Genomic DNA, 23,065 nt, shown 5'->3' with positions numbered 1-23,065 from the left:
ATGGTTGCACCCTTGGGATTCTAGCCTGCTGCAGCCCACAGGATAAATTAGGCTGCCATTGGGCTGTGTCACAGCTCAAAATCTACATTGGGCCATGCACTATGGAGATGGTCTTAGCATGGACCCTGCACCAAGGCATACAAAGGTGGCGGCTTTATGGTGTACCTGTGCCAGGGGAATTCTCCCCCAGCCTCTTGCAGCACAAGTTCTGCCTCCTGTATGCCACCAGAGCAGTGGACAGAATGTGTCCCGTACTGTCAGAACCAATGTTTCACTGACAGGTGATAGCAATCTTTGATTTCTAAAATGATCTTTTGTAAGAGTGTTGACTTTACATACCTTGAAGTTAAGACAGTTCTTGGATAGCAGAATGCTTTTAAATAAAGACGAGACAATATTCTTACCAAAGAAATGTATTTGCATGTAAATAAACATGTTTTTTCTTTTTTTTTTTTGCAGTATTTCCAAAAAAGTTGAAAGTACACTCTACATTGAAAAAGAATGAAAAATTAGCAGGAAGTATTTACACGGTTGCCCACAAAAAGCAGATTTGAAGACACTTATTTACATAATGACCATTTAGGAAAGAACCATTTTCTTTTAATCTCAACATCCATTTCTTAACCTGAGATTAAAAGATTTGCCTTTTTAAAAATTTTTAAGTTTGTTTACACTTTTATCTTTCCAATACTGAAAGATGTAAAATATCATAGAGAATAACAAAAATATTTTAAAAATAAAACATTTGTAAGAGATCAAACATTTACATGTAAAATGTTTGTGTAATATTGACAAGTGTACCTCATCTCTGATCAGTGCAACAGAAGCATCATGCAACTATTGCCTGACTTTTAATGGCTGTCTTTCTCCCTTACTTAGTGTAAAACAAATAAGTGTATAAAGGGGAAAGGGTTACAGTGCATTATAAGTGGATTGAAAAGCTATTTACCTGCTATGACTACAGTTCAGGATTAAGTTTCTCTTGCAGCACTCAAAGTCACAGATGCTTAAAGAGGATGCAACTTTGTTCCCTGTATTTCTTTAGGTGTTAGCGATGATGCCCACCTCTTGCAGGAGAAATTTAGAACCCTGAACTTGAGTCTTAGGTAAGTAGTGAAGGAAACACATTCAGCTGTTTCATTTAAAATATATTTATAATTTAAATCTTAATAATTTGCAAAGCTGAACAATTTTTTAAAAAGCCTTTCACTGCATCTTTTATATTGTTAAAACACCAGTCCGTTTTATTAATTGAGGAAATTATTCCTTGAACACCCAAACCTTGCTTTGCTTTTGTAACAGTGCTGTTAGCTTCAGCTAAGCCTTTACACAATCCAAAGAAGTTTAAAGGGTTATTTTAAATAAAGCAACTTAAATGAGACGGACAGAACTAAAACAGATAACAACCTGTTGCCATCTGAACAAGTATTATTTCCAAGATGTAGCCACTCTAGCAGGGTCTCAAGATAAAGTCATCTGGTGGTGTATTTCTTACATCCTCTTCACAGACACCACACAGTCATACGATTCTGATGCTGCATCAAATGTCATTTGCTGCAGGTTTAGACTTTATTTACTATTGTCTATCATCTCAGCACATGAAGCTGGGAGTATTGGTGAGAGGGAAGCCATGGAATGCAGACCACTAGGAGCAAGGGATGAAGGTTGGAAAATATAAGGGAGAGCTATTGTGTGAGAGAGAGAAATTCACACCTGCTTTCTATGTGACAATAGCAATTTCAGTCTACAGCCCCAAATAGAGCTGAAGACAGGAAGAATGGAAAGTCTACAGCTAGCTGCCTAGAAGCCAACCCACTGAAAAGATACAAGCATTCCAGTTTTTTAGGAGCTTTACATGAGCCAGAAAAGAGAAGCTGTGTGGCCTGAAAATGATCAGGGGGCTGGACTGTATGCAAGACAGGAAATGTCCACAGTTTAAAGGAAACCTAAACCTTGATGTCTTTTCAAACTGCAAACCCAAAATAAAGCGTATTCTCAAGCCCACAGGTGAAATCCTGGCCCCTCTGAAGTCAGTGCGAAACTCAGTGGGGCAAGGATTTCACTCAATGCATTTCCCTGTAGGACCGAAAAGGAGATGGGTTCACAGTGCTCTTTAGATACACTGTGTTCCCTTGTCTGAAGGCTCTTCCATGTCTCCTCCTCTATCAAAACAATCCTAACTGCTTTCATTTACAAAATAGACTTCTCACTCCTATCCTCTCAAGGACGGAGACTAGCAGGTCTTGCCTGCATCTGCCTTTAAAGTCCTGGTGAAAGAAGGAAATCCACCGTTCGGGGAAATTATTGTTTCTATTGCAGCCAATCAGGTTTTACAAAGCCAAGACATTTCAGCATGTTTTTCATCAACACAAGTACTAACATCGGCACAGGAATGATTCACACCTACTGGTAAGCTAACAACCTCTCAAGTGGGGGGGGGGGGGGGGGGGGGGGGAGGGCATGGGGAATGCTTGTGTGGGTTACCAGCAGTGCTGCTGTGGGAAAATGTGCTGCACACACACAAAAATTAAAAATGCCCTAGGCACTTTTGCAACAGAAAGATTAAAAACATACGGCCTGATTCCACAAAACATTTGCGCACACGAGTAGCAATAGCTGCATTGACTTCAAATGGGATTTTTTTTACAATGAATAAAGTTAAACATATTTTTAAGTATTTGCAGGATTGGGCCCTAAATGTATCTCTATAAAGGTTGTGAATTTTCATATATACACAGCACTGGGATTCTGGAGAATTTCGTTTCCTTTAAACCTAGCAAACAGCGCTCAGATCAGGGCAAAGCATGCTGTGATTTTACCAACTTCACCAAAGCTACAGTGGCTGCACATTTTCCAGGCTTTCCTAACCCACAGCTAACCAAGCTCCCACTCTCCCAGAGTCCCTTCAGACCCTGCATCACACAATTAAAATATAAAGACTGCATGAAAAACAAACAGCATGAGGCATTCAAATAGGGACATAAATAAATAGCTAAAACGCAAGGTCAATCAAACATCGACATAAATATCCTTCATCACTTTGACCTGGAATAAAACGCTGATGTCCATCAAAACACAGTGCCTGATTTTGCAGAGCTGCTGATGTCAATGGAAGATGAAGGTCCTCAGCACCTCTAAGAATCAGACACTAAATGATGAAGAAACTCCATAAAAGAAACCTGCAAAGCATTTCTCTTTTCTCCAGACACCCTTCAAAAAAAGAGAAAACCACAAGCCCCAAACATTAAAATATGCCCTAAAGTTATTAGCTCAAAACTTACTAAAAACTTATCATGAAAAGGAGAGGGAGGGGGAAAAATCTAATTCTTCAACAATAACTTATGTTTCTGCACCAATTTAGGGTCTGTTCCTCCAAACACTTACCCACATGCTTAACTCTACGCCTGTTGACTTTATAGGACTATTAATACGTGTAAAATTCAGCATGTGTGTAAATGGGCTGCAGACTTGGGGCCACAGTCAGAAGACTGGTTTGCCATTCCCAGTCAGAAAGATCGGCTCTCGCAGGTATTCTGTGCAGGTTTTTGAGATCCTCAGGAATACTGTTTTCCTTTTAAACCACGTCCCTCAAGGTAAGTGTGGTATTCTGAAATGAACGATTCTTTGCTTGCTATCTCTAGAACCCACTGGGAGGTTCTAGAGATCTTCTAAAATTATTTAAAAAAAATTAATTGCCAATCAGAGCAACATCCATGAGGTCATCGTCTTCCTCCCCAATCAAAAAATCAGGGCTTGGCCGGGATGGCCTGTCAGCTGATAGGATAGCACTGCTTGTCATGGACAGAGTCTGGTCAGAAGAAATAGGTGATTTAGACCAACTTTCTGGTTTAATGCTATGAGACTTCTTCTTGTCTCTGTCTTTGTCACGATCCCTATCTCTGTCACGGTCTTTGTCTTTCACTTTCTTCTTCTCTTTTTTGTGCTTCTTATGTTTTTCTGAACTATATTCCGGTAGTGGCCTAATGCCATCATCAGAGCTGGGACTGTTCTGATAGGATTTCTCTGCTATAGAGGAGCCAGACTCGCTCTCACTGTCTATGTTTTGAGGAGTGTATGCTGGTGACTTACTGTGGCTGGGTGAGCAGCGTTCATGCTTTGGAGTAGACCCACTGATCAGAGGGGATCCATAGCTTTTGGAAGAAGCCATCTGAGGCCTTAAACTATCCCCACCTCCTTCCCCAGGTTTCTGCAAGGTTACTTTGGCTTTTATGCTAGGGGAACCACCATCGTGTTTGCTGATGATAATCTTGGCCACTCCAGTACTACCAATGTTTTTGGAATCCGAAGTCTTCTTGGAAGAGTCAACAGATCCTCCAGAAACAGAGACTTTAGATTTGTCTTTGTCACTTTTCTCCCTCTTCCCCTGAAATTCGCCTCCAGACATGTTGTGTTTGGAGGACAAAGAATGGCTTGAGGAATTGGAACTTGGCCCCATCTGTCCATCCATTGGGTCTTCACCTCCAGGCCCACTAGTAACAACTCCATGTTTAAGTTTGTCTATGACTGCAATCAAGGATGGCTTCTTGTTTCTGCTTGGAGATTTGCCCTTGGAGCTTCCATGCTGGTTCTGAGATGAAGACATGGAAGAACCACCAGATGAAAAGGAAGATGAAGATGCTGCAGAAGAGTTTGATGAAGGAGGTGGTTTCTGGGACATGGACCCAGACGATCCCATTCCTGAAGAGGACTTCATATTTGACCCTGATCCAGTCCCAGACATATGTGAGCCCCCAGAACCCGAACTGATAGGCGATTTCGCTTTTGATGACGGGGGAGTACCTGGAACAGGTTTCATTGGAGAGGCAAGCTTGTCAGAACCCCCTGATGGTCTAGAATGTGAAGGAGAAATGTTTGGTTTACTCATGGAAGGGTTCATAAGTGATGAAGGCTTCCCTTGAGGCTTCATCTTGGTACCTCCGGAACTGCTGCTGAGGCCATGTTTGGTGATAGGGGAGGACCCAGGCTTTCCCACAGACTGAGCGGAGCTTTTTGACTGCCCTGAACCTGATCCACCTTGGCTCAGGTAGAGACTGCTGCTCATCTTTGAGCCAGAAGACCCTTCTGATTTGCTGCTTTTTACTTTGCCTGAGGCAGAAGAGGAGGAGGAAGAGGAGGAGGAATGGCTGTGATGGCTTTTGCTGCTTGAGGAGACAGAGCCACTGCTTGTATACTGGCCGTGTGAAGGTTTGCCAACAGTCACTGTCCCTTTGGGGATCTGAATTGTGATTTTTGGAATAGGAGGAGTGGCTACGCCAGGAGGAGTCTGAGATCTGCCTGAACTTCCAGGAGATTTTGACCCACCAGAGCTTGCTGGTGGGGTGAAAGGTCTGTTCGATGAACTATGAGAGGGAGATTTCCCTTCTATGTCCGCTTTCTTCCGCTTTGGGAGCTTTTCTTTACTTTTACCATCACTGGACGGGGTCCGGCTGCGTTTTCCTGGTTTACCATCTAGCCCAGGACCCGATAAACTACTCCCAGAGCCATTGCCTTCTTTTACCCGTTTCTGAGACTTTTCCTTTCCCAAATCCCCTGTACTTAGTAAAGGGCTCTGGCTTCCACTATGATGCTCCATAATGTCAGAGGACCCCAGGGTTTTGCTCGCAGCTGCAATAATACTAAAGTCAACCAGGTCTGCCTGACTGCTTCCTTTAAATTTATTTTCTCCCCCATCACCCCCCAACACTTGCACTCCCAAACTACTTAGCGCCTGGGATGCAAAGCCCTTGAAATCGTCAGCATCTCCACTCTGACTGCTCTCATCGAAGTACTCCTCCCCAAAGCCACTTTGACTCTGACTGTTCAGTAAGTCAGGATTGAAATCGACTCCGTCTGGGAAAAAATGGTTTGAAGAGTCGCTGTTTGGGCTCACAGTAGCATCTGCTATAAGGTCGGCTGGATCAGTGTACGGGTTCTCACTATTTGTCTGAAAGACATCGGGGTCAAATAGGGCACTTTGTGAATGTCCTGAACTAGAAGAGTCTCTTACAGGCGTTCCGATGGGTGGACAGTCCTCATTAGCGCTGGGGAGCTTGGCAGCTTCCTCGGCTATATCAGAAAGGATATCAGTAACATCAGCTCCAATGCTGTCTGAACTGGAAAGCCGAACCATCCTCTGAATACTGGGCTGAGAGTGAGGTATAGGCTGGGGGTACGTAGTAGGCGGAGTGCTGCACTGACTGGGCGCTGGAGTAATATGAGGGGTATCCAGAGTGTCAGCGGTCATGTTGACATCAAAAATCGGGTTCTGGGAATCAACGTCCATTGAAAACAGCTCTCTCTGAAAATCATCCTCAGTTTGATGCTTGGGCTTGTCTGCTGGCGTGCGAGATTTTTTTTTCTTTTGCTTGTTCCCCCCAGGGCCCATTTCCATTCTGGGGGAGCCAGAAGAAGAGTTCTGCCTTTCAAGAGGGCTGCTCCCATACAGAGTGGAGAAGTCCTGAGGAGGATTGTCTTTAAGGAGGTTCATGAGCATCGGGTGGTTCTTGGTGTTGCTTGCTGGTGAGGATACTGGTGGTGGCGTGTGATGGGGAGGGGTTGGACTTGAGCCTATGGTAGACCCCACATTCCCTGTGATCTGCAACAAACTAGTGAGAATAGGGTTCTGAGACACTTTGCTGAAGTCCTCCCCATGGCCCACCGAGTCATGCCTCTCTTTCATGCTCATGCTCATGTTAAACAGGGTAGTGATGGGCCCCCCCGGAAAAGTGTTTGTTGGTGTAGTGGTACCACTCATTGGGTTGTTGCCTGTGGTCATGCCGTACCCTGGGCTGCTGGCGGGGGGAAGGTTTTTCTTCACCATGTCTTCTACTGTCTCTGCAATAAGGGACAGGGCTGGTGTATCTGCCTGAATGGTTTCTGCCTTTCTACGAATGGCTCTCATCGTCACAGGAATGGACATACATCTGCAAGACAGAAAGTGTGAAGGATTTAGTATGCAATTTGCTCATTTCTAGAAACTGTCAACTAAAGAGTTCTAAAAACATTACAGGATTCACAGAAGCTCTGAGAGTTAGGAATTATCCCCCTTTTGCAGGACGGTAAACTAATGCAAATCGCAAGAGACTTGCCCCAGGTCACATGGCAAGACAGCAACTGAGCCAGGAATTGCCAGAATTTAGCATCTTTTGTTCCCTGCTGTATCTATTCATAGCTACTCTGTCATACTCCTCTAGCCATTGAACAACAGTGCCTCTCTACATTGCCTTCATTAATATTATCTGCTACATTTTTAATGACAATCAAACTTTAATAATTAGTAACTAAGTAATACTTAAGAGAAGGATGATCCTGTCGCTAAAGAGATTGGGTGTTAGGAGGGATAGGTTCTGTTCCCAGCTCTGCCACAGGCTCCATGTGTGACCTTGGGTATGTCAACTTAATCTGTGCCTCAGTTTCCCCATCTATAAAATAGGAATGATCAGACTGACCTGTAAGGTAGGTAATTCATCAATATTGATAAGGACGTCTGTAGGGTCTCTGCATGTGCAGAGCATTATTAACACCTAGTCGTTTTCTAAATGCTTCCAATGTTGCCTGGGGCTGAGCCATTTTGATAAAGAGCCTGTGTAAATGTAAAGCCTGGGGGCGGGGCTATCAAATGTTGGAACCGTGAGTGAGTCACCCTCTAATTCAAAGGGAGGCAGAGACTTTGAAGGCAACTGCGAGCTCATCACGAAGCCTGAAAACACGTTCAACTAAGACAGGCACCCAGAAAACGGATATTTAATAAGGTCAGCAGTTGCTGCTCCGCAGTTAAAGTTGGAACTGAGATTCCAATACAACCCTGGTTTCGCCTCCCTTTCTCCTGACCATCCTTTGCCTGAAATCCACAGACAAAGGATGAATGGCTTCAAATCTAGTAGATTTTGTCCAAGGCTGGCGTAGAAAACTCTCAACAAAAGTTGAAGTGCATTAGAAATGGAGTTCTGGAATGATGCCACCCAGAGGTGTTCACCAGAATTCAGAAAAAGTCTTTTAATGATATTTTGTCTCTTTTGTAGCTAAGAAATAGAAAGGATAATGGAAGCAGTATGTACCAGTAGACAGGGCATTAGACAGAGGCTCAGGTGACTTGGCTTATAGTCCCGTCTCTGCCACTTGCCTGCTCGGTGACCTTGGGCATATGACTTTAAACTTCTGTGCCTCAGTTTCCCCATCTGTATAATGGGAATAATGCTACTTAAGTCATTTGTGAAGTGCTTTGAGATCTATGGATGAGAATTGCTACAAAAGCTCTAGGCATTATTATTTATTTGTATTATTGTAGCGCTATTACTATTATACATAGATTTGAGGAGGCTAGAAATCTATGTCGCACGCTTATAACAATGATTGTTAAGCAAGAGTTACTGATTAACTCAGTTTCTTTAGACACTACAAATATTCAGCTATCAAGCACTCCCTTTGGCTGAACAAACTGTAGTGCTTTATAAATAACTATGGCGGATAGTCTGAACGAGATAGCAGGTGATCTACAAGGGGATCTTTCTGCAGAAAAATGACCTGTAGAACCACTGTCGTCTAGATATTTGTGAAGTGCCCACCAGTATCTGGGTGCTAGTTCTGGGGATTTATAAAAGATGCTCTGAGTAGCATCTAATAGCAACACAGAGAAGGCCTGGTTTACCTTTGAACAACTTTGGCAATGAAGTCATCTGTACAGATGAGAGCATCAGAGAGCCCTTTATATAGTTTACAGTTCACATGTGTGGAGTCCTGCACATCCATGACCACTGAAAGACAGAGAGAAGGTGTTTGGGAGACATTCAACTTCCAACTGTAGTGGCAAAACAAACAAACAAAAAAACCCAACCCTATTTTCACCTGAAATCCATTTTTAAACACATGCTTTTCACTGACCCCTACTCACCACACACCAGGGAGTCATTCACAGGATGCTGAAAGGATACACTGAAACAGGAATCGGAGAGGGGGCAAACTTCAAATTGCAGGATCCCAGGAGAATCTGAAAGACACAGGAGCTGGTAAATGCAGCATCTTCACAGCACAAGAGACGAAGACAGACATGAGCTCAAATATAGCCATCCAAAAGAAAGAAAAATAAAATGGTGAAGCAAAGCAGCCCGAGCTTCTAATTTCCTATTCCCCAAACCCGCCGTCTGATTCTAACACGCTACAGAAAACAATCCAGGATCATCTCTAGTCCCAGAATTTTATTTATGTTGGTCAATGTGTCACCCACCTTCTTTTAAAACAGTTCGCTTGACACAACTGCCAATCAGTGTGTTGTAGGCCACCTGATGCCTGATCAAGTTGAGGATGAGAGGAACCCGGCCAGGGTGCTGGAAGGTGATTTTACTAATGAGAGTTCCTTGCAGGCTTCTTCCATCTGGAAGAGGAGCATCCTTGTTCAGGAAATAGCAGTGCTGCTGTCCTGGAAGAGCCTAGGAAACAATCTGTGCTTTACTCCAATGGTACTGGATACAAGGAAGTAAAGACAGCTACCAAAGCAAGCGCAGCGCCAACATCTGTGTCATGCTAAGTGACCTTTGTAGTTGGAATTGACACATTGGAGAGACACTTTCTAAGAATCAAACCCTTTTATAAACTGATTTACAACCTGAACAAAATACCAGTCTAGAAATACCACTGCCAAGCATGTTAATATTACTTTGCACCTCTATACTGCCCCATCAGAGGTTCTCAAAGCACTTTTATACACAGTAAACTTCACTGTCCTTTCGTGAGGTGATTAAGTATTGATCCACTTTACAGTTGGGGAAACGGAGGCACAGAAGGTGAAATCTTGGCCTCACTGAATTCAATGCGAGTTTTATATTGACTTCGGTGAGTCCAGGATTTCACACAAAATGTTTAAGTGACTTACCCAAAGGTCACACAGTGTAGTCAGCGGAACAGCCACACACAGAACCCAAGAATGTTAACTCCCAGCTCTCTGTCCTAACCACCACGGTGACATTCCACCTCTCATGATGCTTGGGTTTTATAATTACACAGTCAAAGTCAATTCCCACTCATTATACATGCAAATGCAAAAACATCTATAAACCCCCAAAAAGCCCATTCAAATTACATTAAGAATCTAAGCTACCTATAGAAGCCAGATAATTCCATGATAATGTGAGCATTCAGTCGCTTGCGGTGTACAGATATTGGTATGTTCAATGGAAACTGCATCTTTCAACACAGTAGCCAACCCAGAAAGTACCTTCCTCTTCCCTCCACACATCAGCTACAAGTTTTCCACCTCATGGCAGTCACTCAGAGAAGCAGTGGTTTAACAGTACAAATGATTTCAATAACTTCCCATAAATCCGGTCTCTGCCATACCATAATTTTGGCTACCCTTATACTTCTCATCTGTGCAACTAACCCAATCAAAATAGCGAGTCTGTTCTTAGGAGGACCAGCTCATTAGCACAGGCAAACGTTTAAAAAAAAGAGGTCATTTATCAAATGTTGTTAGACCAAATTGCTGATCTTTTCTGGTCATCTTACATTCTCCACTCCCAAGACTTTTGTTTTGATCCGTGATTCTCAGTTAAATAGGAACATTAAACAAGACAACCCATGCACACAAACTCATTGGTTGCACATGCATCGGTTTATTTACCAACAGTCTGACAAAATAGTACATAGCAGTTTTGGGTTACCTTTTGTAATGGAGGAAGATCAGTTGCAAAAAGAAACTCTTGCAGTCCAGAGGATGATCAATTCAAAGTTAAGACAGGACAATTAACCTACTGTGATTGTGTCTTTTCCAGCATTCTGGCTTGGATAACTTAGGTTGTGTCTACACACAAAAGCGGTACCTCTTTAAGTATAACTGCATCCAGTCTAGGGGCTGCACTGGAATAACTATTGGTAAAAACATGCCCCTAATTGACAGTTATACTGGTACAAGAGAGTTTAATACTTTCCAGTCCAGGGTTTCTAACTCTTTTCAAAAGTCCTCAACCTGCCTCTTCTGTGTGCTTAGTTCCCCAGTTCTAGTGACATACTTACTGCATAGAAGCGCATGTTGTGGTTTAAAGGTACAGAATCGGTCTCCTTGGATAACTCAAACTGCGTGATCAGCTCATACAGGGGGACAAACGTTGGCGGGGTGTCAAACAATGGGATTCCTGAGGAAACACAGCAGAGCACAATGACCACACCATGGAGCTAAAAGGAGCTGCACAATAATATGGACCTATTCAATCCTCAAAAGTACATATAAAAGAGTATAAGAACTTGGGTTAAACTCACTTAGTGTGCTTAAAACAATCAACTAGTAAAAGCTAGTGAATACTCGTCTGATAGAGTTACAACCCACCTGTACAGCTCTGCAGTTTCTGAATGAAAGCCCGGGATACTGGAATAGGTCGTGGGAACTTCAAGAAGAAGCAAGCTGGCAAGTCAACACTGTTGGCACTGGTGACTGATGAGAAGGATGGAGTCCTAAAGCATTGAAGTTACTTGTTTTTTTTTATTACATGAATATTTATATTTATGTAGGTACATTATGTTCTCCCCCCCCCACAAATAGTGCCTGAACACCATACAAACATTAATGAATGTATCCTCACAATACACATGTAAGGTAGAAAAGTATTATGGTGTATGCACAGAAACAATTTTTAAAGTGTGTCTATATTTTAAGATACACATTTTATCCTCTGCCCAAACTTATGTCTGTATCTTGTCTGTTACTTCTGAAAAATTACGACACTTGATTAACACCTGAAAAATAGGCTTCACTCATGTCTCAAGTGCAGGGTATTTCACAGATCGGGGCCACATCAAATCCCATGACTGATGATACGATATTGTGTTATTGACGTGGTTAGGAAAGAGGACTCAAAACAGGGACACACCGGTAACAACTGAATGAGGCCACTGTGAGAGGCCCCAGCAGAAGTGCCCTTTCCTTACCCTTTGTTGTCAACAGGATGAGATCCCATAATTAATGGTGCAATTGGGAGTTTGTACATAGCCAAGGTTCCTTCGATTGTTATCGATGCGTTCATGCCCAAAGACCGAGGGACTGGAAGAGGAGGCAAGAGAAAGGAGACCGTATCAAAAACCGCTGGAAAAACCATTAATGTGCTTTAGGAGTTTAAAATATTGCTCACGTGTAGATGCATTATTTGTCTATGTAGCATCTCTTTCAAAGTTTGATATCGTCTATTTTGAATGTGCAGCCCTTTATTTATGCCATTTGAAGTTCTATTTCTCTTTTCTGGGGTGGGCCTATTACCTCTCAGCAATAGATTTCAAGTGAATTTACAACCTTGCAGTACATTTCTATGTGCAAAATTATTTATGATTTTGGATGCGTTCAGTCCCAGTGTCTTATTTTTCCAAGTTGTCTGCCTCTTGCTAGATACGGAGCTTGGTGTTATTGTATAAAATGCTAACAAAAAGGAAACCTCTATGTTCAGATGTGAAAGTTTATTATTATAGTCCTACAAAAAGCCACACCCATAATCACGGCTGAAACCAGGGGAAAGAATTTTTTTGTAATTAATCAATACAAAATAAACCTAGAGTTAGCCATCATGGGTTAAATTCACCTCACTGCATATTTTGAGGGCTTTAGTAGGATTTAAGTGATGCACTGGCTTTGTTCAGGCCTGCACAGAAGTGGATTTCACCTCCAGAGGGCAACTATATCCAGAAAATGGGAGAAGTGTCCTAGGGTTTGCATATGCGTCTCAAACCTACGTCAGTCACTCTGCCCTTGCTTCTCTCATATTGGAGAGCAATGGTTGCAGACAGCCAAATGGTCATGACTCCCTGATCCTGGCTGTCCAGGCCCAGTGGAAGCTGGAATAGCAGGGGACCTAATTTAACTTCTGCCACTGGCGTAAGGTCCTGAAAGGACCACTGACTTTATGTTAGTGGATGACCAAGCACACTGGAGCTCTGCTTTACTATGCTCCTCTCACCCTTGGAACACATCTGACATGACCTCTCCTTTCTGTTATGGCAGGGTCAAGGGGGCTGGCTGGCGTAGAAAACAGAAGAGCCACCTCTGCCAGCTTTCTGCTGGGGGAGACTTCCCCTATGCAATGGGAATTCTCCATCAGCCAGCTCCAGACATGAAGGCCATTTTGTGCTGCTTATGAAGGAGAACCCAGCCATCAATCTTCAGAATTCTACACTTTCCTCAAAAATCTAAACTCTACCACCAGTAAGTCAGTCACTCACGCTATAAGGAAGCTGCCTTCTTCTACAATATTCTTGCCTCTAACTTATAGAAACTCATAGAAAAGTTTAAACAAAACCGGGAACAAGTTTTAGACAGACTGAAAATCTTATGTGCCTAAAGTACAATCAGTGGCCAGAAGCAGCCTTTTAGGTGACGTACCGTTGTTCTCATGCAAAATAATGGGGGCTCCAGTGCCTTCTTCAAATAAATCATAGGGCGAAACGTAATACTTGAGATTCATCAGGTGACCTGTGGGAAACAGGCTTGTTAATGAGGGCCTTGATGGATGAGTTACACCGATCCTTCATAAAAGTCACTAGCAACCAGACCACACTCACTTTGCGATACTGCACAGCACATGAAGTGCAAAGCTGTTCAAACAGTCACTCTTTTTAACAGAGGCCAAGATGTCTGACAGAGAGAAACTGTGCATTGTAAATCCAGTATAGGGAGTGATTTTGTAAAAGTAAAACTACCCTACTGGATCGTGAGGTTCTTAGAAATATGTAGATGACCACCACTCTTACACTGGCAACTCTTACCTACTATTACCAGCTGCTAACATGAAGCTCAGCTACCATTCATAAAAGTTTTAGTCACCTGAATAAAATCAGACCACTAAGAAGGGTCTGTTCAATCCCCCATTCTCCCTTTTGGTTACACAAAAGACACAGATACCTCCACTTCTTGGGGTGAGATACCCAACACTGCCATGAAGAATCTTGTCGAGGAGACTTGCGTTGGTGGCTTGCCTACAACAGAGAGAATCGTAGATTTATAACATGCTGGAGCATAGTTCAAATCCCAAACGTCTAAGCACTGGTGGCTCCTTTGAGATCTTACTTTTATCTGACTGTGAACTGTGTATTGTAAGTATCTTAAGCTCCCACTGTAATTGGAAAATGTCTCAAAGTATTGGCGAAAGGAGTCATCCATTTCCCCACTAGCTAAGTGGGTTTTAGTCCATTAAATCTACAACAGTAAAAGCTAACGTAAGTGGTTCCCAACCTGTTTTGCTGGAACAACCCGCGATAGATTGGCAGGTGGCTGATCAACCCCATCCCAGTATCTCCTCCTGCTATATGCTAGAAAAGTTGCTGTATCTATTTTTTTTCCCAGTCAGTCCCTCGTTTATGCTGTCTCTGCTCTTTTTCAATCTCTCTCTCTTTTTCATCCTCAGCCTGTTTTTTCCTCACTTTCTATTTCAATTGCTCATTCTGCAGTTAAACACAGGCTTTAGAAAAGCCTTAAAAATGATTAACAGTTTCTATAACGCTTTGTATCACCCTCCAGTTGCATAGGGTTGTTTTAATGTCAGCATCAGTCAGGAAGTATGGGCCTCATCATGGCACCAATTCATGCCCAGGTATTGAGAAACTCAAAGGTGTATAAATGTTCTTACCAGTACATCACTGCCATCTTTGAGAGATCCAGCTCCAAAGACTGAAGAGCCAAGTACATTTTAGTTTTAAGTTTGCTTGAAAAAAAAGCAGCATGGAAAAAAAAAAAAAGAATTCAAGAAACTGTACAGAACCGGACGTTAACTCAGAACTTCAGATTAAATTCTTTACTAATAGTATGACCCTAATCATGGTATTAAATCACTAAAGACAGTCATTTTTTCCCATTCTGGTTTCAATGTAAACTGATAAAAGACGTATACACAGTGAATGATACAATGTCTCACATCTTAGATTGTATATTATATTTTGTTTTCTTTTCTCAATTTGTATAGAGCAAATCATGTACATATGTATTCCTAATTTGGTATCTGTGTACTTCAGGATTATAATAAAAGATAAAATTAAGGGCTTTATATGTACATCTATGTTTTTTAAATCAAAAATGCACAGAACCACAGAGGAGAAAATGAAAAGAATATGATTTTTTATGCTTCATAGTATTTTACTATTAAATTAATTTCAATCTCTGTCTAGAAATCAACCCTGGCTGCCTAGATAGCAGCAGGTTTCTAAGATCATGCAATCAAGTGTGTGTGTGCAGCTGACACAGTACTCACTAAAGACTCAACACTGCACGGTACTAAGTATCTTCCGGGAGATGTTCAGCAGTCTCTACTTTCATTGAAGTCAATGGGAGATGTGGGGTGTTTAGCAGTTTTGAAATCAGGCCACGAACATGGATTTAGGAGTCTATATTTAGGCTCCTCCCAACCCGCCCTTTTTTTTTTTTTTTTTTAAATCTTGCCCACTATGAATAGATTTTTTTTTGAAATGTCAGTGAAAATGGGTATTGGATTGAAATATTCCCCTGCATTGTTGAGAGTCCCTAAAATAACACCACTGCATTAGTTAGCAGTGAAATCAGAGAGAAACAAAATGAACCTGAAACTGACCATTATCTCACCTGATATGAAGTGAAATGTAAACGCACTGCATAAATATAGAAGTGACATTTTAAAATTTCTTTTAGTATTTTAATATAAACTTAGGCCCTGATCCTGCAAACACGTATGCACCTGAATAACCCAATGTAAGTCCTTTGGGGCAGGGACTGTCTTTTTGTTCTGTGCTTTTACAACTCCAAGCACGATGGGATCCTGGTCCACAACTGGGACTCCTAGGCACGATGGTAATTCAAATAAATACATGGAGGATCAGGGCATTGGTAAGGAAATTTGTTAATATAGTTTATCTTGACAGTGACCTTTAAATACAGTGCTTTTTTATGTATAAAGACAGATGGTTATCAAGATAAAAAACAGTTTTTCAAGTCTCTTAGTGTAAGAAAATTGACAACTGGATTCCCAAACAAATGATGTAACTTGTTAGAGATTTGTAACTTGGGCTCCAATATTATAAACACTTATACACAGTTTTAACTTTAAGAGGGATAGCTCAGTGGTTTGAGCATAGGCCTGCTAAACCCAGGGTTGTGAGTTCAATCCTTGAGGGGGCCACTTAGGGATCTGGGGCAAAATCAGTACTTGGTCCTGCTAGTGAAGGCAGGGAGCTGGACTCGATGACCTTTCAAGGTCCCTTCCAGTTCTAGGAGATAGGATATCTCCATATATATTATTATTATTGTTATTATTTTATTTATTAGCACACAAGCAGGCCGACGGAAGCCAACAGGACTAGTCACCTGTGTAAAATTAACATGGGTTAAGTGCTTGCAGAATTGGGGCCTAGAAAAGGGGGGCGGGGATACACTACATGCTATATACACTTACTTGTCTCCAGGAAGTTTATAAAGGTTCACAAGCCCCTTTAGATGCTTAGAGAATTCATCAAAGTTTTTCTCTCTAGGAGGGGGAAAAAATGGTCATTGTTAAGCCATTTGGATAAATTGTTCATAGTAGATTGTTTTATTTTTAAGAATTATTATCTTTATAATAAAATTCTTACGTCACTCAGGAATTTACTTTTACAACATGAAAACTGTGAAAATGTGTTTCTTTCATCACTGTCTGTAATATTGGCAGCGATTTACTTTTAGCTTTTTGGTTTTTAAATTTCTCTGCAAAATACCCTGGTCAAGAGACAATTGTGTGGCCTCGTACAGAGGCTTCAAAGGTACCATGAATGATGAAAAGAGTGAGGAAATCCTGGCCAAACGAAGCCAGAAAACCTCTTGTGAAAGTGCAGAGACTTTGTGAAGAAGGAACAGTTACCAACTGCTGTACAATTCCAACCATAAAATAGTGCTGCTGATCATTGCATCCTGAAAAAGCGTCTTTTCCCTGATATTGAACAACTGTTTTTGCTCACCTCAGCTGTTGCACCAGTTCTGGACAGCTCTGAAAAGGAAAGAACATACACTACATTCATTTCAAATTAATCTGTGACTTTTGAACATTTCTATGACTATAAAATACAGGGACAGAATGAGGTTTCTGACCATTATCTTCTGGTGAGAAACAGTTTTACACTGACTGCTCTACACCAGTATGGTTCTGATGCCCTGTTTGTCAATCACTTGCAGCACAAATTAAATTAATATTATCTCCTGTTAAACAACTATACCAGTTTTCAAACTTGGGGGCTTTAAGTTGAACACCTAAATCTATATGTAGGCATCTACTAAAAGTGCCATGGTTTTCAGAGGTGCAATTAAATCAATGGGAATTGCAGATGCCACCGCCTCTGAAAAATCAGGCCACTTTTTTAAGATGCCTAACTTTAGGCCTCCAAGTTGAAACACTTTGACCCAAGTTTCCATCTTCCATCTACAGAACTGTAAGTTTTATCAATAATAAAGAAATATACTGAAGGAAACAGATAAAAAGCTACAGATAACTGTAATTCTGCTTTGTCGGTTCATTATACTCTGACTCAAAGTCAAATATGGACCATTATCTAAGTGGTTCTTGTTCACATGCACAGAACTGAACTAATCACCAAATTTAGGAGTGAGAAGGAATCTCCCCATGGAGGTTTTCACCTTCCACTTGAGCCACGAGTAGAGATTTTCTATGAGAACTAGATGGACATATTTTACCCAATTGATTCCCTGTGTTTGTGCAGAGGGGAGGCAAACCAACACTGCTTGCCTTTGGCGTTACCCATCTCCTCTTTCTAGGTTATACGTACCACAGGATTTTCTCCATGGTGCGCCACCTTCACATCACACAGCAGCCCTGTAGGATCTAACTGGACTTCCACATAGAACATGTCTGAAGTGATGTAACATTCAGTGCCATTTGCACTAAGGTGAGATCCAAGGCTTACATACAAAACAAAACAAAAATTGCTATGAGATGCACACAAAAAACAATCAAACCAGCAGTGAGATTATGATGATTCTGTACAGATACACAGGAAATGCCTCTGCCACAAAAGACGACTTACCCATTTTGTCTAGCTATAGACTCCAAGCGATCTGTCATGGCAGGCAGAGACGATACTAAACAGGAAAGACACAAGGCAAGTTTAGACTGAATGACTCTTAATTTCCCCATAGGAGTGTATTCATGTGGCACTAAGTGCAGTCTCAACTACCCTTCCTCACACACACACGTGCCAACATTATTCACTTGTATGGTTTCACATCTGGGTGCATGCACACACGAATTACTGACATGCAAAATATAGCAGGAGCAATTTTTAAAAAGAAAAATAAATACTGCCCACCATCGCAGTCACAACTGCAAAGAAATGAACTGATATTCTTCCACGTTCCCATACAAAACCACTTTTGGGTTGAGGCTAGGCAAATGGCTTAGCTGGCAACCTAAACTATGACGTTCTACTGTGGCATAAGTGGTAAATATGTGCGTGTGAGAGTGTGCGCGCACATATGTAAATGCACATACCAGAAACACAAAATGAAACATTTGCTATTTCTGTTTATTTTTACAATTTAATATTTCAATCATGTTTCATTCTGAACACTATGGAAAGCGTAAGTACATTTTTAGTTGTTACATTTCCAAGGAGTTTACCAACCTTTTAATGCTTTCTGCAAAGTCTCCAAACAGCTCACCAGATGTTGATGGCCCCCAGAGTTCATCGCAACCCGTTTTTCCTGAGTGAAAAGGGAGAAAACAACCACCATTTGTATGCAATGTTCATCAAGACTGAGTCCGTAACTGTTATTCAGGGCCAAATGTTGTTTATTCAGACAATTTAAAGTTAATTAAATCCTATCCCAGAATTACTCTTCCATTTAGCTTCTTAAAATGAGAACAGGAGCAAGATAACTTAAAGATATCCACTGCGCGCACACACTTTTTTTTTCGTAAGCAGCTGATTGAATTGGAAGAATTGACTCTAATAGCTTTTTATATATGCATAATCCTAAACAAACCGAGAATAATAAAGGAAGAAATGGGGCGAAATAGCCAGGCATGCAAATTTCACACACCACAGAACAATATTTGCCGAAAACTTTGGGTTATCTTTCTCTTCCCCATTGCTGCCATTCCAACAAACGCACCAGCCGGGCAGTGGTGCTAAAACTGAAAGCAGCATGCCTAACATTAGGAACGCTTCTACAATAACTTGGTGCAGCTCTTCACAAATTAACTGTACTTCTACCAGAAAAGGAGTATGAATGAGACCGTGCTGCATAACTGCACTAACAGCTAGTTGCCAAAGGGGACAGGTACCTTAGTGCTGAGTAAAGACTGCAGTCCAGTGGTCAAGGGCAGCAAAATCATGGGTTCTATTCCTGACTCTGCCAATGTTCCATTATGTGCCCTTGGGTAAGTACTTCATCTCTTTGTGCCTGTTTCCCCTTAGTCCGTCTTGTCCATTTAAATTATAAACTTTTCCAGGCAGGAACTATTTCTCCCTGTTTGGGTTAGCACAATGGGAACCCTGATCTTGGCTATGCCCTCTAGGTGCAACTGCTAAAACCCTTCTTCTATGAGCGGTTGTAAGGATTAAGATTTTGCAAAACACCTTGAGACAGCTGGCTGAGGAGTGCTAAAGAACTATTACTACTAATCCAGACTACATAACTACACCATTCTCCCAGGAAACAATCTCATCCAGCCTCCTCCAATTCTCACCATGACTTGACGGACAAGCTTCACCGTTTCAGTCCAAGGTCTGTTTTGGTTAAACTTTGCATGAAGTCGTTCCAAGAGAGAACTCATCTTATTCAGCTTCTCCGTTTCTACAGGACAAATGATATGGGACAGCTCAGTCAGGGGCCTGCCGCTGTTTAATCTCAGTGCTGACAACAACATTCAAACTTTTACAAATAAAAACTCCTGCAAGTTCTAAATAAAAGACGTGTCCTTTGCCTTTAACAGCAACATAAAACAATTCTGAGAAATTTTACTTATTGCCACTTTACTCTTCTCTCTCACACACACAGTTAAATAATGCAAAGACTGTACCAAAGGTCATCATACCCAGGGGACAATAAGACTTCAAAGACCTCTTGGGGCAATCAGTAGGACTACATATGTGAGTAAGATGAGAGAGTGGGATTTGGTCCATCTAGTTTAGTCTTGGTATTGCATTATAATTGACTGCGTACCCTTTGCAGGCACAAGAGGATGGTTTAAAGACCTGCTGAAAGCTCAAGGAAAACAGAAGATAAGAAGCATAGCAGATCTTTAAAGAGGGGAGGTTCTACTTTCAATCTCCTGTCTCTTATTGCACGGTATACACTTATAGTTCCTTTCCAACTCTTTTGTTCTACTAACCTCATTGTATGGCAAAGATCCTCCCCAGAGACCACCTTCTTTCCCAACCTCCCAACCACCCACTACAATCAACTATTTGTATTCAGTGAATCACCAGGGAGGAACCCACAGACCACAGTGAGATCCACTGTAGTCACATTCATGTAGGAAATTCTTTTCTTTTTTAAAAACACCTTCACAGCACTGAATGGAAGTCAACATAACATCCTATAAAGGCTCCAACTGGAGCCCATTTACAGGGAAGGACCTGAGGCAGCGACAGTTGGAATGCGATACAGGGAGGGACTCATGCCCCTGCCCAACTGCCAGCATCTCAGAGGGCTCAAAATTCTATGATTTAGAGGTATTCTGACCTGCCTAGTGGGATGGAGTCAATACCTAAGGTTAGTATCCTGTGGGCACGGTATCATTAGGTTGCAGAGATGTCCTAGAACTCGGACTGCAATTTGCACACTGCAAGGGAGTGACACAGTTCGGGATTTCACAGTAAACGGGGTTTCAAGGGACACCATCACTTGAAATCTAGTCATTTTAAAAAAATGAGTATCATGTCTCAGTCGCCTCCCTAGCCCCGCGACCCTAACTCATATTCCACCCTGGTGCGAAGGGGAGGGCCTGGAGGGGCACTGCACAGGATTGCAGTGGCACTCAGGTTTGGCCCAGCCACACCTCAATTGTGACAGGAGCTGCTGCCATGGGGTGAGTGCAGGGCAGGCTCACTTACCAACTCCCCCACCCTCCCCTCTGCACCAGGCCAGGAGAAATGAATGTTTGCCTGTTTTTGCACCCGTGGTTTCGTTATTTCTGTGGGTGCAACTGAACCCAGGCTAAAGCCACACCGGCCGGTTCCTCTATAGACTCTTTGAAATGTACAGCAACCACAGTTTATTTTGGCAACCTCACCTGAGCTGCCAGATCCAAGGAAAACACAGGATTATAACACGTTGATGAAGTAAGTTACTGCTCATGTAAACACACATATCTAGGGACTTTTCAAAATTCAGGTTGGTGATGGAACAGATCCGAGGTTCCTAAACTGTGGAGAACACCTCCCGGGCAGGGGAAGCACAACAATGCTATTAGGGGAATGTGAGGACCTGACTGTGCTGTGCTGAAGAGTCCGAGCCAAGAGGGGCCCAGTCCAGTAAGGGAAGCGGATAGGGGGCTGTTTGGACAGTCTCAGCTGTTAGGAGCAGATTCCCTGATCATCTCACTCCCCCACTGCCAACTGGCTGTTACCATGCTCTGCTGGGGAAGCCAGAAGGGACTCTGCAAGCAGGAAGCTGCAGGCTGTCCCCCTTACTTTTGATACCCCTGCAGCACAGAGCCTCTTCCTTCCCCCAGCCCTTCAGTGCAGCCCCAGGGAACCAAGCCCCAGCTGCTTCCCCTGCTGGACAGAGCCTGAGTAGAGGAAGCAGACAGAGCACAGTGCCCCAGGGCCACACTAAAGGGCCAAAGTCAAGAGGGGGGCCACTACTCATAGGGTGCAGCATTCTGCTGCTCTCCTGATCCAAGCAGGGCTCCATTTGCTTCCCTGCACAGGGAGGAGTGTGATCGGCAGGGAGCCAGGTCCCATCAGCCAAGACCACCCCAACCCCTGTACAGAGCAGAAACTGCCACATAGGACACACCCACTCTGCTCCCCATAGGGAGCAGGCATCCCTCGCCCAACGTGGGTACTGGACACCCACCCTGTGGGTACCAGGCATCCACACAAGGGAGTGTGTGCATAAGACATGAATCGCCAAAGGAGGGCTCAGCCAAAAAAAAGTTTGGGAACGTCTGCACTACACTGTAACATTCACTGACAATGCAATAGCAACCGAAGGGGCATGTCTGATGAAGATAAAGGTGTCTGCAATCTGCTCTATTTTATGCTAGACCCATCCGCCAAAGATTACCAACTCCTCTCTAGAATGCTGTATCTGGATCAAAGGACAAGCTATTTTGATCACCATGAAGCTTTGCACAGTAGGACCTGTAACCTCTCACGGGCCATATTGGATCATGCTGGATCAACCTGGCTTTGGTGCCCGTCCGCTCTGTAGACCAGGAGCCCATGCAGCCCAAGATGAAACATCCCACGCTAGAGGCGTTGTCCTCAGGCTGCTCCCCTGAAGCTGCAGCAGCCCGTGCTAGGACCCCTTCATCTCCACGAACCATTCACATCCCACTGGGGCCGCGAAGAACTCCCGTGGGCACGGGCTGCATTGCTGGTACGGATGTGGGTGGCCGTAGGACCCCATGTTTCGGTCCCCTCCCAGGCAGGGTAGCGGAGCAGCAGGATAACAACGGGGGTCAACGTGTGTGTAGGGCGGAAATAACTCCCCGTTAGCTCAGCAAAGAGCCGGGATCCGCTGGACCGGACTGGGGGCTACCGGGGGTGGGGGGGCACAATCTCAGAGGGAAGTTGGGGAGCAGATCTCCCAGGGCTTCCCCCACAGGGTCTGGGGCTCCCCACCCCCCACGAGCCCCGCCCCTCCAAGGGCCACGCCCCCCCCGGGGTCCCCACCCCAGACTCACCCTCGGCGCCCCCCTGTGCCGCCTTCATCCCGTGGGCCGGTGCGGGCCTGTGAGGGGGGGAGGGAGAAGGGGAGGGCCCCGGGGCAGGCCGCAGGCGCCGGCCTGGCGTCGAGCAGGTACCCGCGGCCAGGCCCCTCCCGCTCGGGCCTCAGTCCGCGGCGGCCGCCGCCAGCCCAACGGCCATGGCTACGCTCCAAACCGCGCGACACTTCCGCCTTCCCGCAGCC

At 43.4% G+C, this 23,065-nt stretch overlaps 1 protein-coding gene across 4 annotated transcripts; it reads right to left on the bottom strand.

Annotated features, from left to right (window-relative positions):
• Window positions 1-397: 397 nt before the first annotated feature.
• On the bottom strand, window positions 398-23,065 carry MED1 (mediator complex subunit 1). Of its 4 annotated transcripts, XM_065577439.1 has the most exons (18): window positions 22,839-23,003; window positions 19,671-19,777; window positions 18,604-18,682; window positions 18,007-18,061; window positions 17,749-17,881; window positions 16,927-16,955; window positions 16,389-16,460; window positions 14,598-14,672; window positions 13,874-13,947; window positions 13,355-13,444; window positions 11,917-12,028; window positions 11,318-11,442; window positions 11,008-11,126; window positions 9,224-9,425; window positions 8,891-8,986; window positions 8,648-8,753; window positions 6,783-6,923; window positions 398-3,210 (listed from the first exon to the last, which is right to left on the bottom strand). In XM_065577439.1, exons 1-18 carry the CDS (start codon window positions 22,864-22,866, stop codon window positions 3,135-3,137), a joined length of 1,719 nt encoding a protein of 572 aa, XP_065433511.1. In that variant the 5' UTR covers window positions 22,867-23,003; the 3' UTR covers window positions 398-3,134. The 4 variants fall into 4 exon arrangements, with proteins under 4 accessions (XP_065433511.1, XP_005301876.1, XP_008160943.2 ...); XM_005301819.5 differs by having other exon boundaries at window positions 398-6,923; window positions 22,839-23,065; XM_008162721.4 differs by lacking the exon at window positions 22,839-23,003 and adding an exon at window positions 22,271-22,589 and having other exon boundaries at window positions 398-6,923.

Source organism: Chrysemys picta, chromosome 24, assembly GCF_011386835.1.
Source record: "Chrysemys picta bellii isolate R12L10 chromosome 24, ASM1138683v2, whole genome shotgun sequence".
Classification (NCBI taxonomy): Eukaryota; Metazoa; Chordata; order Testudines; family Emydidae; genus Chrysemys; species Chrysemys picta.
Note: the sequence above shows the minus strand (reverse complement) of the source record. Positions and strands in the feature narration are given on the sequence as shown.

Excerpts from the sequence above, each read along its gene's own strand:
- MED1 (XM_008162721.4), bottom strand. The coding sequence starts at position 22,478 with ATGGTTCGTGGAGATGAAGGGGTCCTAGCACGGGCTGCTGCAGCTTCA. Across the intron at positions 18,062-18,603 it reads TTTGCAGAAAGCATTAAAAG|TATCGTCTCTGCCTGCCATG; the intron begins GTTGGTAAACTC and ends TTTCCTGTTTAG. Across the intron at positions 11,443-11,916 it reads CATCCTGTTGACAACAAAGG|GACTCCATCCTTCTCATCAG; the intron begins GTAAGGAAAGGG and ends TCAATGCTTTAG.